The sequence below is a fragment of the Pleurodeles waltl genome, chromosome 1_1 (assembly GCF_031143425.1).
Source record: "Pleurodeles waltl isolate 20211129_DDA chromosome 1_1, aPleWal1.hap1.20221129, whole genome shotgun sequence".
Lineage (NCBI taxonomy): Eukaryota > Metazoa > Chordata > Amphibia > Caudata > Salamandridae > Pleurodeles > Pleurodeles waltl.
In genome coordinates, this window is record NC_090436.1 from 860,934,500 (window position 1) to 860,954,211 (window position 19,712).

At 43.8% G+C, this 19,712-nt stretch overlaps 1 protein-coding gene across 7 annotated transcripts in view; it reads left to right on the forward strand.

Moving 5' to 3' along the window:
• The window catches only part of AGTPBP1 (ATP/GTP binding carboxypeptidase 1), an 863,873-nt gene that overhangs the window by 802,339 nt on the left and 41,822 nt on the right, over positions 1-19,712 (forward strand). For all 7 annotated transcript variants that reach the window (XM_069229549.1, XM_069229567.1, XM_069229576.1 and 4 more), the window contains one exon: positions 6,333-6,493. In XM_069229549.1, the coding sequence (XP_069085650.1) occupies positions 6,333-6,493 (161 nt within the window). The remainder of the gene's footprint in view (positions 1-6,332; positions 6,494-19,712) is intronic.

Below are 19,712 nucleotides of genomic sequence, written 5' to 3' on the forward strand. Positions count from 1 at the left end.
TACAGAATATATGTCAAGATTCCCGCTGAATTAGGGATTTTATCATCATAATGACAGCCCTCAAACCACTTTGCAGAGCTTTGCTACAGTCATGGGTACGGCAAATTCACAGAGATGGCAGTGCTTAATTTGAGCCAGTAGTTACACGTGGGCGGCACCAGCACTTATTTTTGAGGGCTGGAACTTATTTTTCTGCGTCAGGCAATTGCTGCCAGTAAAAGACACTAATGGGAAAGACGGAGGAAGAGAAGATGGAAAACGCGCCACAAAGGAAGAAAGCAGAAAGCTGCATGAGTGGGCTGAAGGGGCAGGACTGGATTAAAGAGTTCTCAGATAGCTTTAGGATTACGCTGCCACTGTATTCTGTACTCGCACATTTAATTGAAGCAGCTGCTTCTTTTGAAAGAGAGCTTTGGAAACGAGCACGTTTTTATTTACAAATTAACCACTGGGGGATGGTAGACCAAATTAATTGGCAATTTTATGTATGGTATGCAGCACACATTGCAAATTAGGTAGCACATTTCCTGGCATTATTATTTTCATCGATTTGAATATGAAACGTTTTTGTGAAAGCTCCAAATTATATAGCAAATGCAGAAATTCCATTATTATTTTATAAGCGTGCAGTCATCGAATTACATAAATCCTCTGGCCCGCACTAGTGTTCACAATTTACTGAAAGGTAAACAAAACCTAAGCATCTAATTTCAGTCAGTTCCCACTGTTAGCTGCAATTTGGTAATAATCTTTCTGGTTGATACACTATCTAACAACAGATTACTCACTTTGTGAATATTTTCCAGGCGTCAGACTGGATCTGGAAACTTTAAAGCAGTACTTCTGCGTGCTGGTCAGTGGCATCATGCTCATAAGCGCCACCCATGCACACTTCCGTCAGTTGCTGTTTTAGGCTCCTCAGTCCATGGGTCAGAACCCTTAGGCAAATTAGCATGACCTCTGGGAAGAGTCCAGTTCACACAACAGGGAGGCAGGAGTGTTGGTGAGATTCCTCATCCTGTGAGTAGACACCATAGATGTACCGCCCAAGTTGGGTCTGTGAACTGGTTCAGACCAAAAAGTTCTGCAAGACCAAGCAGGCAAAATGTCCCTTTTGAAGGACTGGACTATTGACATATATAGTGCTTCATTCCCATGTAGCCACCTGACATATGTCCAGGATAGACACTCAGCGTGCCAATGCTGTGGCAGCTGCTTTGGATTTCGTGCAATTAGCCTGTAAACCATCAGGAGGCTGCATCATAGCCAGTGCATAGCAACAGTGTTCATGCAAAGGACAGTCCATTGAGAGATGGTCCGTTTTGCACTGCCTTGCCCTACTTTGCTCCAGAAAAACGTGCAAAGAGCTGATCCTTCACAGGATATTCTCTGGTGCAATCAATATAAAAGCTTAGTGTCCAAAAGATGGAGTCTCTCTATGAGAAATGAGGTTCAACAAAGAATTCCGGAAGGGGTACAGCTTTTCCAACATGAAATACAGTGCCCACTTTCAGTTGAAAGGAGATAGATTTCTCAACAGCTTATCTGGGGAAAAAGGTTGCACATGGTGGGTTAACAGAGAGAGTCTGCAGCTCGATTACATGACTAAAGGCTGTTATGGTGATGTGAAAGACTGTCCTAAACATCACAAGTCTTAATGGACAATAGTGCAACAGTTCAAAAGGGGTGTACATTGATAAGTAAGACCAAGTTCAAGTACATTTGTGTCATCACAAAGGGTTTCTTATCACATCAGGTGATTTAACTAAAGAGGGCTAATCTGGCAGTGTGAGTAAGCCTAAAGGGCAAGTAGCCCTTAGTTGTGCCCAAAGCAAGTTTTTGCTGGGCCAGCAACATAGCAATACTAATGCGAACCAATGTTCTGTATCCGCACTTCTGGTTAACTTTGCTTCACGTGTTCTTAATTGTTTTTTATCATGTGTTGCCCAGGGAGGTGCATTGTCCCAATGCTGCACCTAAATACTCGGAATATGGAACCATGTGCGAGTGATGCTACCACTAGCCAACCCCAGACACACTGTTGCTGTGGACCAAGAGGTTCCTCCAAATTAATCTGATTTGTGACAACTGAATGACTAGTCCAATGAAACCATTTAGTGGCAGTTTAGTTATTCAGTTTGGCTCTCAAATCATCTTCAAAGCTAATTGGATTGCTCGAAGAACTTCATCAGCAATACATCAAAAGGCAAAACACTCCTCGTGCCACAATTGCTTGTACTGCTCAAATCCTCATGCTATAGTGGCTCATCATACCCAATGCATTTTGGGTCATGTGACCCTTCTTCACGGGCTTCTGTAAATCAGACAATAAAACCATATGTAGACAGCACCAAAACGTAACTCAAACAAACACGAAATAAAGGCATACACCTTTGTGCATATTTAGACACTGGCTAGTGACTGTCATTTATGTGGATGATTATGTTGTGTCTAGGGACCAAGGTGTTTCCATCCTCAGCATGCATAGTGCCTGTTCGACCATGCCCTAATGTGGGAAGTATAGAAAATATAAACCACCCCGTAGAACTCAGTGCATCCATTACATTGTAAGAAAAGTTACCAAAGCAGAAGACACTTTTGAAGTAAAATGTGCGAAATACAAGAAAAACTCCTTCTATGCAACGCTAGGCTAAATTAAAAGTGCAAAAACCATTAAACCAATAGTGCATACAACTAACGCCCACTATAGTTTCACAATCGCGAATTAACATTCCAAGTAAAATTGTGCTCCCCAACCGCCGACACACTGAAACTGCCAACTAACTGAATGCTATAAACATGGTTTTCCATGTTGAGCATAAACACCGCTGTGCGTGCATAGCCTTCCTGACAAGATGAGTAGATTTACTGGAAAGGAACCAGATGATCCTAGAAATGCTTGCCTTTGGTTTACAAAATAATTTCTTCATCTTCAATGGTTCTTTCTACTTACAACAGGGAACTGCGATGGGAGACAAACTCGCTCCCCCGTACGCCTGCATCCTTATGGGAGAAGTTGAGAAATATTGGACATGGAATGAGAAATATGAGAGGTTTACCAGCAACATAATTTTCTGGGCAAGATATAGTGACAATATATTGATGATTTGTCAGGGTTCAGATTCTATCCTTCATGTCATGAATATATCTCTGAATTATCTGACAATGAATGGGGAATCTGTGACCCCTACCATTTCCAAAGAAGAAATAGATTTCTTATACCCAAGTGTTTATCTATATAGAACAACAAACTGCTCAGTCGCCTACATAGAAAGGCTACAGTGGCTGATTCCATTTTGCATGCTGTAAGCTGTCACCCAAAAACCACAGTTTATAACATACTCAAAGGTGAGTGCCTAAGAACAAGAAGGAATTGTAGCGAGGATAAAGTCTATGAAAAAAAAGCAACTGTGCTTTGAAAGAACGAGGATATGATGAGAAATACTTGTATAAGACCATGTATAAAACAGGTAAGTTAGATAGAAATTGACTTTTAAGGACCTACAGAAAACTGATACAAGAACTAAAACAATCCCCTTCATCACAGATTATAACAATGGTCAATGCCACACAAGGAAGACTCTGAGAAATCACTGGTCACCCCTAACATATCAACACAACTGCAAGAGAGGATCAACCCATTCCCCCGAATTTTGCTTCAAAAGAGCACCCATCCTGAAACAGCTGCTATGCCATTCGTTCTTTCAAGTCAAAAGAATTAAAAGCAGCTACTTTCTTGACAAAAACCAGCTGGTGTCTACACCTGCAGTAACTGCTCTTTTTGTAGACTAGGTCTGAACAAAACTGTTAAAGGGACAATAAACAACCACAAATTCCAAATCCAGGACTGGATTAACTGTGAGAGCACATACGCTGTATATAACATGATCTGCCCTTTTGAATTACAATTAATTACACAACTCGCTGATGTGACAATGGGATGATTTATCTGAAAGAAGTTTAACCTAACCTACGTTATATTTCTCTACACGGTACTATTGTGAAATTATATTAATTCCTTTCTTTTGTGTATAAATCACTTGTTTTATAGGCTTAATATATCCTGAACATAAAGGGAATACACATTTTAGCCTGTGGGTTACACAGCCCAGCTTTGTCATTAGGATGCCTCCTAAAATAACCAAAATAATAATAATAATAATAGGAAATGAATAATAAAAGAAAACTTAATAATCCATTTCAAAGTACGATCTCTGCCTAATATGATAATTATATGAACAGACATGATGAATCGCTTGTCTGTATCCATATGTAAAGAACAATGATACACAAAAGGCATCACAAAGAGTCCTATCTCTAAAAATAAACATAATAATGCATTTAACTTAGGAATCCAACTCTATCTCTTAGTCAGGCATACACATTAACTGCATGCCATTTACATCTGCCAAAAACATATACAGTGACACTTGGAAAGCAATTTTATTATAACTGTCCACCTCCAGGACGGCGCTGTGCATTCCTTATTTGAGCTCAGATTCTGATAATTATGTAGACACTAAAGAAGGACCATGCAATCATTGAGACCTTTAAAAATGGCGTGCACTGCGAACGCCAAGAAGAATCAGACTGGCGAACTGCAGAGAGAAGCAGGATAGGTCCATAGAGACCACGCTCACTTTCTTTCCCACATCTGAAGTAGGAATTAATGGCCCTATATGCTTTCTTTGGACAGTCCTTGAATGACCGTCTGAAGTCTGACTTTGCTTAAAAATAAATCCAGGCGTGCCGCTCAGGCTTGGTTCCAGGAATTTTTATCTGGATGGGGCAAGGGTATGTTTGGGTGGGCCAGTGTGTGCCCAATTTTGGGCAATTCTGGAAGTAGCCTACAATTGCTAGATTTACATTATATTTTCTTCCAAACAGTGATACAAAGCATGTGGAGAGTTATTTTAGAGTAAAAGCTATGTCTATACTCCTTAGGCTCAACCCTCAAATTTTCCAGCAGGCCAATAAAAGCACCTGGATACTAAGCATATTGTAATAGTAGTTCACGTTTAAGGAGACCTTGTAACCACACGAACCCTTTGCATCGTTGCACTAGGGAGGCTGGCTTTTTACTCCTTGCCATTTGCCCAACACTTACTTTTTTGCACACTGAGATCTTTGTAACTGTTCATTTTCATGTCATTCATTTGCTTTCATTGATAAAAAAAAAAGTTTTAAAAAACAGCAACACGTTTGCAACAAAAGAAAGCAATAATCCTGCTATCCGATAGCAGTTTTCATAACTGGTAATTGTTAGAAGAGGTAAACTTCTGGGCGTATCACACAGAGAGCCTTGAGGGTGCATTGGTGCACTAGGGTAATACAGAGGGGGCGCTTGCTGCAGCCCTTCTTTAATACTGACAGCGCTGGTGCACATGTAGAGCCAGCACTATCTTCAGAGGGCATCCTTCATTTTCATGGGAGTATGGCCCATGCAAATGAGGGAATGACTTTGCCTCTGTGCCCACCCCATACCGTGGATGCGGGCCCAGGGACACACAGTCCCTGGTGATATGCACTGACAAATCGCAACAAGAACGTGGGGCCCAATCTGTGTGTCTTCTTAAGCCAGCCTTCTGAAGGGTGCTAAAGAGCTACCATGAACCCCACCAGACATCGCGCTGCAAGCAGGTGCAGGCCCCAACTGCACCTACCTGCGTGGGGATCCCGCTTCCTTCTTTAAATTGCAGACAGGCACCGTTGTGACGGGGTAACCTGTCGGCCAAGTTCTAAATCAGGCCCTCAGTTCTCTAGGCATGTTTGTAACTATTGCACTAACTAGGATGACTGAAGTGCTCAGTGGGAACGGCAAAAAAAGAGTTAAAACATCTTAAAAATGGATAACGCTGATGCCAGTGAATTCACCTAGAGAGCCAACACTGAGAGTGTGTTGCAACTGTGACTTAATTCATAATGGTTTTTGTTAAAATCATGTTCTATTTCTCCGTCTCTCTTTGCAGCATTCCATGTGACACTAAACAGCTGATGAGCAATACTCTTGAATTACCATTTACTGAATAGATGATTGATTTCATGGAAGGCATAGTCCGCCTTGCATTTTTTTAAATCCTACCATACTAGGATTTTCATCTGTCTTCCTTCTTTTTATCAGACGAACCTCTGTAATTAACAGCCACGTCCTAGCAGAAAAGCTAAAGAGAACTGAATCTGCATTCATCTGAGAATACATCTGGAATTTCATTCGTTTCTTTCTGATGCAAATTGTAGGAAAAGCTGCTCCTTCCGGATTCTGCGTTTATATCTTATGCAAATGTGATTTCTTTTCAGTAGGATTTTACTGTTTTTCTTGTTTATGTATTTAGAACTTACAGATCGGGACGCGTGAGCTGGAGGAAATGGGAGCCAAGTTCTGTGTTGCCTTGCTGCGTTTGAAAAGATTGACCTCCCCAGTGGAGTATAGCCTGCCTCCCAGCCTACTCGAGATTGAAAACGATTTGATTGAGACCAACTGCAAAGTATCCAGGTATATTAGTCTAAACCTTTTTCTACATATTTCAAGCACAGCTAATTAATATATTGAGTTATGGCTTCTTGTTTTTTTTTCAGGTTTATACATTTCAACTCACTTTTTTGTTCATGTTCACACTGGAATGAAGTTCACATTTTTGAACTTGGGTTCTTAAAATGCTGCCATTATTAGGGACTTACGCCTCTTTCGCTATTCATTAAACATTAAATATTGGAGCAAAACTCATAAAGAGCTCCCATTGAAACAACAACATGTAGTCAGCTATACCTCTCTTCTCAAGTATTCAAAGGGTGTGCCACAAAAGAGACAGCAAGAATTATACATCTGCATCTTGGAATTAGTAGTCATAAAATGTTGCATAGATGCACGGGTATGTGGGATCACAGAATGCCCTTATTCAATGTATATATTTCCTGCATATGGAAACATGCATTTGTAAATTCAGACAAAATACATTGGCACCCTCTAAAACAAAAAATGTACCATGTTTATGATCTTTTGCTTTTCAAAAGCACTTTAATTGAACGTATATTTAAAACAACTCCATTGTTGCATGAATTCAAACGTTGCTGCCTAAATAAAATAGGAAGAGGTGAAAAATGGATAGAAAAGCTGCTAGACAGACAGCAGCCGTGGAAGGCACGCAAGCAGTGAAACAAAGCTCTTGAGCTGTGCAGAGACACCAAGTGATGGGTCACTCTTCTGTTCTGTGTCCAGAGTCCAAAGGGCACACATTTCCTCCTCTGATGGGAGGCTGCGCTGTATAAGGAGTGCTACGCCTCAAGACTCAGTTTCACACAAAATACTATGGCAACATGTATGACATTTAACATTTGCTTACAGACAGGCATTTAAACACAAACAGGTTCCTCCTTTCCAGTATATAAACTCAAACAAGAAAAGTCACTTAGCTAACTGCTGAGGAGCATGGAAAGGGAACATGCAGCTTCTCCTGAGGCCTTATCTTCAGGAAAGGCAGACTCTGGCTTTGAATTTTTGTTGTTTCTTTGCACTCTTAGGATATAGAGTCCCAAAGCAATGCTTTCTTTCTTGTTTGCTGCTGAGAATAAAATTAAGAAAGGTTAAGCGTAATCTTGGCCTAAACTTCCACCACTGAGGCATGAATCCTAACATTACTGCTCAATTACATAAGCAATACATGTCGGAAAAATAGGAAAATACATCTAGAAAGACAGTAGCAAAGGAATGCTGCCGAAAATATGCGCTGCATCTTTAAGAGGCCAGCAGCTTATGTCTCCCAGCATACTTTGCACTGCCAGTTGCGCCAGAACTTCAGTTCATGTTTCTAGTTCCATGTGAGAGGAGCTCTGTACAGTGTGGTAAAGTGATTGCTACTATTTGTTGGTTGTGATTTCTCGTTCTACTTCTTTTATTCGGTCTTTCCTTCTGAATTGTGTTTTCAGGGTAAACCGGCCTTTTTTCACATTTCTTCTCACAGAAGCTTGGGTGGGTAAATGCCTTCTCTGATTGTGAAGTGTTCAGTATGTAGGAGTAAGAAAGCAGCTAATGACTATAAATTCTTACTCTGTGGGTGGAGTGTCAATTTTCAAAAAGGACATTGAACAACAGAGAAGGCATTCATCTCAGAGGCTTGCACTAGATAGTTTTCTACAGGTGTATCGTGAAATACAAGAACAATGTGCTAGAGCATCTGGGATAGGAATTACTTCCACTGAAGAGCTTCTGCAAGCCTCCAGGTGCTCCCACCGGGGGATATCCTGAGAGATGAAAAGGGCAAAACGTCATTACCATTCATCAGGCCACCATTGATAAAAGGTTGTACTTGCTTGCCTTCGGAGGCTGATACAACCTCAAGAAAATCTGTGACATTGAAGATGAGGCATCTCTTACTCATGTTTGAAGCATGTGGCAGCCTCGATGCATAAATCACATTGTAATTCTATGTCAAGACATTCACTGTTGTCTCATCAGCCATAATCTCAGTTGTGTAGTTTTTGCTCACCACCTCCATCATCACAAACAAAGTCAGTGAGTGTAATACGTGCTGATGATGATGGAGTTCAGCAGTCGTTGCCACCATTATACATTAATGAGCAGCCTGCTGTTACATCTGCCATGGTTGCGTGAAGGTAGACTTCACCATGCTCAGGAGTGACCTCTAAGGAGCGCCAAGCCTATTCCAAAGGCACAAACTCTAAAATCTATTATCTAACAGGCTCATCCTACTATTATAGTGACTCCTCATACATCCAAATATATATTCCGAAAGAAATACTTCGAGGTAAAGATGAAAAGAGTTCACACCAAAGGAAGAGGAACCACACTCTACTCCTTAAGCACCTAAAAGGTAACCTGATACTGACACACTCTCACATGCACATCTGATTTTACGCCGAGGTTTCCGAAAAGAGTTTCTCTAGTCAATGATAGTATTGCTTTCTAGCAATGTGTGCCCACAGGGCATTAAACATTTCCCTGGAAATTGTACAACCCTATTATTTGCAAGAGTTTACAGCCAAGAGATGCCTGCACGACCACATTAGGGCAATGGTTCCAGGAAATGGCAATTTAATTTTTTCTTACCCAATGACAAAGGCTTCAGCTCCACGACCTTTAGAAAATGTAGACCTCTAGCACAATATTCAAGTATTCCTGAGAGAAAATTCACAATCTGGATCTGTGATGATCTTACCTGTGTTCTTGTGACAACTGTGCCTCCGAACAGGGAGAGCAGAAGCATAATACACTGTACTCAAAAGTCAGCCGCACAATGTGCACCACTGCTGGATCATTGAGTACGACAGACTGAAAATCTAAAAGCAGTTTGGAGGTAAAAATGCATTTTATAGGTCGCAATATGAATCTGTAAATCTAAAGAGAGGTGTTAACAGAAGCAGAACCATTAGCAGCAGATGATTCATACTCCTCAATGGCATCCTCAGCAGTGTCCACATTCATTTAGAGGCAAGGGGAACTATCATTTAGAGGCAAGGGAAACTATTAACCCTCAGACTCTACAGGGAAACTTCTAGACAATGATTTCCCATTTGTTTCTTCTACTGTATGCCACTCCAGTGGGGGCAGAAGTGGCGCAATTCATCCCAAAGAATGTCAGTGTGAAAATGAAGGCATTGGTGCTAAACATTGAAGAATTTTGTGCCTCATTTGAAGACACCTCGATTAACATTTCATTGGAAATCAGAAACAAATTTGCATTTGGAACCCCTACACTCAGAAACGTGCATCCTTCGTCAAAAGCAAGCATGCTGTTTAACACGTGTTTTGTACTCAGACAATTTATTGACGACACTGTCACATTTCAGAGAAAAGCCACAAGAAAGAGTTCAGGCCTATTCTGGATCTCAAATTGGCAAATGTATCAATAATTGAAATATGTACTTTACATGAAATCTGTCCCCAGCTGCTGAAAGATCTTTAGATGTGTGCGGCAGACCTACAAGATACATAATTCCATATTGTGATAACAAGTACAGAAAATTTCTGAGGTTTGTAATGGGAGTGGTCACTATCACTTCAAAGTGCTTCCCTTAGGCTTGAATCAGGTCCTCACACTTTGGTGGCTGCTTTTTTGAGACAATATTAATTTCTTCATCCATGCATAATGGAAAGCCAACTCTTCTAACTAGGCTTCTGAAAATGTCAATATGACCATGTCACTTTTAAATTATCTTGCTTTCTGGGTCAACTTCACACAATCTTTTCTGAATCCAGTGCACATTCTTAATCACCTGTTTCCATACCTGAACGACTGGCTGCGACTGAGCAGCAGCCATCAGTAGTGCTTAGTACATACACAAGTAGCTGTGTCACTCCTGAAGAGGCTAGGATTTACAGTCAACAACAAATAGTCCCATCTTTGCTCTCAGTAGTTTCAGCCTTTCTTAGGAACAGTTTTAAACTCAAGTACCAGGTACATCAATCCCAAAGGGTGATGACATTTCAAAAGTTGCTTAAAAGTTTTTCAGACATCACCTTTTATAGCAGTGAGAATGATTGTGAATCTGTTGAGGACGATGGCCTCCTGCTTTGCCATAGTGTGCATTGTCTGCTTCACATGTGCCCGCTACAGGAACGTCTGTGAATGAAATGGTCAGATCAGTGGGAAGATCTAGTTTTGATAGAGGCCAGAGTGCAGGACAATTTCAGATGGTGAAACAACAAGGACTTATTGTGGGGCAGGTTGTTTCAGAACTCTCAGCAGGAGATGACTTTTACTGCAAACAACTCACTCATGGGGTTGGGAGCACATCTGACCTACATGATTGTTTGGTGTAACTTGACTCAAAAACAACAAAGGTGTCCCATCAGTTTTTTAGAGCTGACAGCGTTTCAGTTGTCATACACTCATTTAGAATGAAAGTAGTCATAGTAAGGACAGACAATAGGACTACAGTGTATTGCCTACAACAACAAGGAGGTACTCGCACCAGCTGTCAGCCTATGCCAATTGATTTGACACTTTGCCTTTTGTCATCAGATCCAAGTCGTAGCAGATCATCTTCCAGGGGTAGCAATAACTTTGCCGACTTCCTACATAGTACGCATCAAAAAGTAGACTTGTAGGAAATTAATCTCCAAGTACTTTTACAGTACTGCCCAAGATGGGGACACACACAATAAATGCGTTAGCTACAGCAGAACACAAAATGCCCATGCGTTGTCTTCCGGAGACATCCACATTGCATGGGCAATGCACTGTGGATGAACCGGTCAAGGTTATTTGCTCATGCTGTTCTTCCACTTCATCTGATACCATATGTGGTCAGAAAGCTCAAGTAGATGGCTATGATACTCAGACTTGTGAACCGAGGTAGGCAATACCGTCATGGCATTCAGTACTTCTGAAACTGTATGACCACCTATACAAGAAGCTGCCATTCAAACCGCATTTGCTTGCCCAGTATCCGGGCCACTTGACACTTCCAAACTTCAGGGAAATTAACCTAGTGATATTGCACCTGAATTCCTGGAGTTGAGATACCTCAAGCTACCAGTGAAGTACATGCTAATCCGGTCAGAACCCTGCAAACCTACCATGGAAGCCTCTATGAATCAAAGTGGAAATGCTTTGTCCATTGCTGTATAAATAAACAAACAGAACTTCTGAACCTGTTGGTGCTGACTATCATTTATTATCTGCCGCATATCCAAAATACAGGGTTGACATATACATCCATCAGGCTACATTTAGCAGCAATAGCTGCTTACATGGAGAACACACAACATACAGTTTTACTCAAATTCCCAGTCAGTAAAACATTTGTGGAGAGGCTTAAGAGGGTAATTCTTCCAAAAACATCCCACCATTCCCTATTTAGGACCCCAATGGTGTCCTTTTTAAACTCAATGGACCCACTTTTGAGCCGCTGCACTCTTGTCGGATGCAAAACTTTTCATGGAAGATAGCATTCTGGATAGCAGTCACTTCCTTGTTAAGAGTAAGTGAAGTGCAGATCTTAACAGTAGTTGCGCCTTTCTTACAGGTACACAAGTCTAGAGTTGTCTTAAGAACAAATCCTTGCTTTCTACCAAGCATGGTTTCCCATTTTTATATAATCAAACCACTGGGTTTCCAATTTTCTTTACTCATCCTGAAACTGTGGTTGGTAAAGAATTGCACACATTAGATGTTAAGAGAGCTTTAATGTATTATATTGATACAACAAAAGTCGTTTGCAAGACAAAGCACCTTTGTTACTTTTGCAAACCCGCACTTGGGAAATCCTATTTGTAAGTTGGGTCTTGCGAGGTGCATAGTGAAATGTATCTAACTATGTTATGATAAGGCAAAATGCACTTTGCATTCTGTGCCTGGATCACATTCAACTAGGAAAAAGGTAGCCACAGTGACTTTCCTAAGTGATATAATTCAAGCACATGTATGCAGAGCTGCTACATGGTCAAAACCACCCACTTTCACTCAACATTAGTGTGTGGATATCCAGGCCTGCTGAGAGGCTCAGGTGAGACAAAGTGTACTTAGAACTTTATTTCACACATCTGCCCTCTAACCCCCCGCTTCATGGGGACAGCACTGATTTATGGTCTGTGCAGAGCATGTGACCTAGATATACTACAAATGAAAAATGTTGCCACCTTGTGACTATTGGTTTGTAGTCTGTGCTGTAGATTCACAAGTGCATTCCTACCTCTCCAGATGCGAGCTCATGATGCAGATATTTTTCTTACATTATACAATCATTCACAATGTACCACCACACATCTACTGCCATACACTTTACTCCACTTATTACACTTACCTGTTTGGGGAGGAGCACAATCTCAGTTGGAGTTCTTGGCCTGGTGCATTGTGGGCTTTAGGGAGGAGTGATGTTATCTCAAAACTGAAGACTTCTTTGAAAAAAAACAAGTTGCAAATGTCCGTGCCCAACACTAGGTGGCAGGTTTGTGAAGAGCATGTGAGTTTACATCACTACAACCTACTAACCACCAATAGTTACAGTGTAAGTAGCATTTCCTCTCCCTCTGCTACTCTTGCTGACCTTCTTGTTGAACAAAGTGCATATCACACACTTGTTAGACGATTTAGCTTCACCTGCTATAATGGGAATACTTTCCAGTCATTGGATTCTAGTAGTGATCTTGAACCCTCAGTCTGAACATCTTCCTAATCATCATTTCTCTCATCTGCATGCTCCTCTGAAGTTCCCCTGTCCTGTTGTTCTTGTCAGAAGCCATTGCACAGGAGTAAAAAGTTTAAAAAAGGAAAGTTCAGCAAAACGATTACAGTCTACTTTGCTGCTGAGCTCTCCCATGACAAAGAGTACAGTGATCTTTGCAAGAAAGTCAAGAATTTTAAATGTGAACAGTACATTCTCAGGAATCAATCAAACTGCTGCAGCGGTACATAAGGATTCATGGATCCCTTCTGGATCCTAGGAAATGGGAATGGGGTGGATCTGGTGCACCCTGGATTCGCGGTTCAGGAAACTGCAAATCCCAAAAATTCTTAAAACATGCACAAAATTAAAATGTGTTAGTACTTATTTGATTACTTAGTTGAACTTAGATAACCCCTATTTTCAAACAACATATTAGGATTTGTATTCATATAGACAAAACGAATTAATGAGTTAAGTGGTTCGCAGGACTTATTTTGGATTTGCTTATCCTGGAAAGGAAGTCCCACCTCTGTGATCACCCAAAAGTCACAGATCTGGAAAAAGGCTTGCAGTCCCATTGTATTGTTCTGTTGGTGCATGTGGAAATCCTTGAACACCCCAAAAACACATAAAGTATAAATTTGATTTGTTACAGACCCCACCACACTTATTAAAAATAAGCCCATAGCTTGTAGAATAAAGGAGGCCACCCATTGGAGGACACAATTTTCATTTTCTACCCAGAGAGTGAAGTTCTAGGGTGACTAGAATGTCTGGACAACAGATTAGATAGAGCCAACAAGCAACAGGAATCAGTAAAGGACAGTCTTCTATTATTTTACATTAGTTGTAATGATGTATTTGAAAGGGAAGACTTGCAATGGTGGAAGAGTAGAGCATTTGCAAAGAGAATCCCTAATGTAGGAATTATTCACACACTCCAGAGGAAAGCAGAAGTTAAAGCTTGATAAGTGACATGCAATTTAGGCAGTCCGTTCCCTTTAGCGTGGAAATTGCAAAACATATGCTTGAGGCATAAGTGGAATGATGAAAGCTTATGAGCCACACACTAGAATTCAGAAGTGGAAATTAAGTGACAGGATGAAGCGGAGGAGGAAACAGTTCCACCGAAGTACTAGAAGGTATACTGTCTGCAGTAGGTTGGGCGCAGGCTGAATTCAGGGCATTGTCACTAATGTGGGCTTGGATAGCATGCACAGAACATCGCCAGAGGCAATGCTTTGTGCATTGACATCCTATGAGGTCTGAGATGGGGTTGCAGTCTGTACCCAAACGCACTCAAGAAATTCTAAATAAGAGCTGTTGTTATTGTTTAATTTCAAAACCCAAACAATATGTTTAAAACATGTCATTATAAGGATGCTATAGTTGTCTTCTAATACCCGTTACTGATCAGTGCACCAGGATTTCTGTTAATTGTCTCCTCCTCCCATTTTGTTTGTTTCAAGAGAAAGTTTGCCACAGTTCGCTCATCCTGCTCACCTTGTGTTAATCCAGATCTGCCATCAAGTTGTATTTGCTGTTTTTTGAAATTATGAGACTACAGGGCCAATTACTTCTTTGTTTCTTGTCTGTTTTGGCTGTTATTTTTTTCTGTTGACGGACTCACTATCACTGGGTCAAGGCTGGGGTGACCAAAAAAAGGGGTCACAAAGTCGCCCCAGGAGAAGGGTGGTGAGCAACCTAAGGACAAAAACAAAGAGTCTTCACAAGTGCCCCAAAAACCTGCTCAGGAGAGTGGATCCTAGCCTCTTCACAGCCCACAATGGGTATAAAGTTAAAGACTTTGATCCCAAGGCCTGGCCCCAGTGCCCCAGCACCAGTGTTCTTTCCCTAAAAATGTACCATTGTTTCCACAATTGGCAAACCTCTTGCATACAGATAAGTTCCTTGTAAAAGTACCGGTGGTGCCAAGGGCACTGTGACCAGGGAAGGTCCCTAAGGGCTGCAGCATGTGTTGTGCCCCCCTAAGGGACCCTTCACCTAACACATGTACACTGCCAGTGCAGATTGGTTGTGTTGGTGGGGAGAAAAAGGCAAAGTCGACATGGCATCCCCCTCGGGATGCCATTCCCACAAAATACTGCCTGTGGCATAGGTAAGTCACCACTCTAGCAGGCCTTACAGCCCTAAGGCAGGGTGCACTATACCACAGGTGAGGGCATAGCTGCATGAGCAATATACCCCTACAGTATCTAAGTCCATTCTTAGACTTTGTAAGTACAGTGTGGCCATATTAAGTATATGGTCTGGGAGTTTGTCAAAACGAACTCCACAGTTCCATAATGGCTACACTGAATGCTGGGAAGTTTGGTATCAAACTTCTCAGCACAATAAACCCACACTGATGCCAGTGTTGGATTTATAAAAAAATGCACACATCTCTGTATTTGACCCAATCCCCTAGTGTAGGACTGACTGGTCTGTGCCAGCCTGCCACTAAGACATGAGGTTCTGACCCCTTGCGGTGAGAGCCTTTGTGCTGTCTGAGGTCAGAAACAAAGCCTGCTCAGGGTGGACGTGCTTCAAACCTCCCCCCCTGCAGGAACTGTAACACCTGGCGGTAAGCCTCAAAGGCTCAGGCCTCGTGTTTCAGTGCCCCAGTTCACTCCAGCTAGTGGAGATGCCTGCTCCCCGGACAAGTCCCCACTTTGGGCAGCCAGTTCGTCGGGAAACCTAAGAAAAACAAGGAGGAATGACCACTTCAGCTAGGACCACCCCTAAGGTGTCCAGAGATGAAGTGACCCCTTCCCTACAGAATCCTCCATCTTGGTTTGGAGGACATGGAGCAATAGAGATAGGAATGTGCGCCCCTCCCCAAAGGGAGTGGACACAAGGAGGGTGTAGCCACACTCAGGGACAGTAGCCATTGGCTACTGCCCTCTGACCCCTAAAACGGCCCTAAATCTTGTATTTAAGGGCTCCCTGAAACAAGCTAGTCAGATTTCTGACGACCTCACAAGAAAAAGAAGGGCTGCTTAGTGGAAATCCCAGCAGAGAAGGAAAGGAGACAACAACTGACTTGGCCCCAGCCCTACCGGCCTCTCTCCTCCTTCAAAGAACCTGCAGAAGAAAAGCAATGCATCCTGCAGGTCCAGTGACCTCTGAAAAACCACCAGAGGACTTCCTGCATCACAGAGGATTAAGAACTCCCTTGGACAGCAGCCCTGTCCAAAGAAGAACAGAAGAAGAAATCTTCCTGACCACTCTGCACCCGACGAGGCCCACGACCCGTGTCCATGTGGTCCACCCAGCCAGAGAGGGTGCCCAGGCGATTCCGAGCAAGTGTTCACCTTGGGTTGACCCCTGCACGACGACGACGCCTGCAGAGGGAATTCCGAGGACCTCCCCTGATCGCAACAGCTCCGGACGAAGATATCCAACGCCAAAGGACCCATTGCACCTGCAGCCCCCAAGCTTGGCGAAACGAACACCCGGTGCAGCAACGGTCAACAGGCAGTCCTTTTCCCTGTCTGACCGGTGGTGTGCCTGAGACAACCCCCTGGACCTCGCCTGCAGCCTCTGAGTGACCACTGGGCCCCCCCAGCAGACCAGCATTGGGACCCCGATGTCCAGTTTGCACCGTGCATCCGGCTGCCCCTCTGCCGCTGAGGGTGCGTGTTTGGTGCCTATTTGTGGCCCCTCCAGTGCTCTTCTAATCCCCCCTGGTCTGCCCTCCGAGCCGCAGGTACTTACCTGCAGGTAGACCGAGTACCCCCTGTCTCCATAGTAGCCCACGTTAAAATTGCTCAACTTTGACCTCTGCACCCGGCCGGCCTCGTGTTGCTGGTGGTGGCTGTTTGTGGTTAACTTGAACCTCCAACAGCAGACTACCTATACCCCGGAGACTGGAACTGTAAGTGGTTTACTTACCTCTAAGAACTGTACTTTATTTTCTTGCCCCAGGAACTGTTCAGAAAATGCTGTGTCAACCTTTAAAATAGATATTCTCTGTTTTCTTAAAAACTGTTTACTTGACTAAAGTGAAACAAAGTTACATTGATGTCTATGCTAAGTACTTACCTGCAACAGTATTTGCTTCTGAACTGAATCGTGTGGTTCTAGTAATAAAGTAACAAAAATATATTTTTCTATATAAAATCCTGTTGCTCTGGAGGTAAATCATTGAGCGTGTGTTTCTTCTACTGCTTGTGTGTGTACAACAGATGCTCAACACTACTCTCTGATAAGCCTGACTGCTCGACCACACTATCACAAATAGAGCATTAGTATTATATATTATTGCCTCTGTCAAGCCCCTGGGGAACCCCTGGACTCTGTGCACACTATATCTCATTTTGATATACTATATACAGAGCCAGCTTCCTACAGTACTGGAATAGCCAGTCTCCAGGTGGGACCAACAGGGTGCTCAGAAAAAATTGGGGTCCACACTGAAGCTACTCTAGTCTCAGAGGGTGGGGTGGATATAGCCACACTGGCTGCCTGGCCACCTAACATGCAAAAATACAGGCAGCAGATCTTGGGACAAAAGTAGAAGCCCTGAGGGATACAGGTAACAATGTCACCATTGTAACAGAGAAACTGGTTTCCCCGGGAGAGTATTTGGCTGGACGAACATATCCAATCTGATAGAGACTTCTAGCTGCAGATTCCTTACCTTTGAAATCCCTGGCGTCAGCTTCAAATCCGGGATTTTTTGATGAGCAATACCCTGCATGCGCCGTCTGGTGAAGTCGTTCGGATCCACGTGCGTTGTCCGGCTCTGCGTGGCTTCGTTTGCTTTGTTGGACCGTCTGTGAAGCCACGGTTGCCCATAAAGGCACTACTCCGGTGCGCGTATGTCAATTCTTTTCCTTCCGCTGTGGTTAAGCGCAGGTCCGGGATCGAGCTACCCTCTGCCTTTTTTGGCAGGCCTTTTTTCGAACCTTCTGATGAAGATTTTTCATCTGTGCAAGATGTCATCAAGGAAGACGGGGTTGAAGCCGTGTGGCTCCTGCTATCCCACCACGTCGGTGACGGACCCCCACCACGTATGTCTCTGGTGCCTCGACAGAGACTACGACTCAGTCATGCTCTGACTACCAGGCCATGGCCTGAAAGCTTTGAGAGACCGGTCTCTGATGTTCATGGTGGTCCGGCAGTCAACGTCAGTAGGCGTGACTCCTATGAGGTCACGGTCCTGCTCGAGGAGGAGGTCGTGGGACCGCTCCAGGAACCCCAAGTCCTCTTCTTCTCATTAAAGATCCTCCGGGCACTCGGGGAAAAGGCACAAAAAGAAGAAGAAGTCCAAGCAGACGAGGTGTCACAGGAGGTCGATGTTCAAAGCACGGTTCTGCGGAGCCGATGCCAGGGCCGACTTTGCGTCTCCCCCCTATCCAGGAGCCAGAGTAACCCTGCTCAATTTAAAGAATTTTACAGCGGGGTCAGCAAGGGCCCCATCAGGTTCAACACCGGCAACTTCGGCCCCAGCGCCGTTGGGGACCCTGGGATCCAATATCGGATCCAGACCGATGCTGGTTCCACACAGTCAGCCTCCTCCGGGATCGGTCCCGACGCTCCCCCCACTGCCGGCGCTCACCAGTGGTGCAAGCTCCATCGACATTTCGGATGATCCGGAGCCAGAACGACGTTGTACGACGTGGATTACGACTTCAACAGCGCAAACAGGGCCCAGATCAGTGCCTGAGGCTTATTTTGAACAGCCAGGCCCAGGTGAGGAAAAGGAGGGCTCTGAGGACCCTTTAGAGTGTGGTTTGGAGCAGGACTGGTATGAGGATCTAGGGGAAGCCAGTGGACTGGCTTCTTCTCCAGATACTGGCATTCTCTCACCTCTTTCTGTGGTTACGGAGGAGGGAGCTTCATATGCCATGGTGGTGCGCAGAGCAGCTGAGATCTTGGACCTAGAGTTACGGTGTCTGTCTGGACTAACATCCTGACAGAGGTGCTTCAGCCGAGGGTTGCTACATCGGAGCCTGTGTTACCCTTCAACAAAGCCCTTACTTGATGTCCTGCAGGGGACGTGGTCCAAACCCAGCCATCGGGCTCCTGTAAATGACAATAAGCTGCCCCCATCAACCAGGCAGCTCCTACTGACCCTAGTTTCCTCACCCAACACCCCACCCCGGAGAGCTTGGTGGTCCAAGCCTCCACTTCTCATGGTGCTTTCCCTTCCACTTCCCCGATATGGAATCCAAGAGGCTGGACCAAATTGGGAAGAAGATGTTTTCCTCCATGCTGGCAATGAGGTCCATAAACACCTAATGCCTATTGGGCCGTTTTTCCCACACTTTATGGGATATGGTGGCACAGGTGCTGGCCCAGGTCCCGGAGGGCGTACGGGACACTCTCACTCAAGCGGTCAAGGATGGGAGAGATGCAGCCAAGTTTATGAGTCGGTGTGGTTTGGATGCAACTGACTCGCTGGGCAGGGCGATTTCATCAACAGTGGCCCTTCGACACCACGCCTGGCTTCGTATGACTGGCTTTTCAGGGGATGTCCAGGCAAACCTGATGGACATGCCCTTCAATCCTCGTGCCTCTCAGCGCCTGCGTGCCAGCAGTTTGCCTTTTGCCCATTTCAAGGCTTCAGAAGAGGCGTGGTA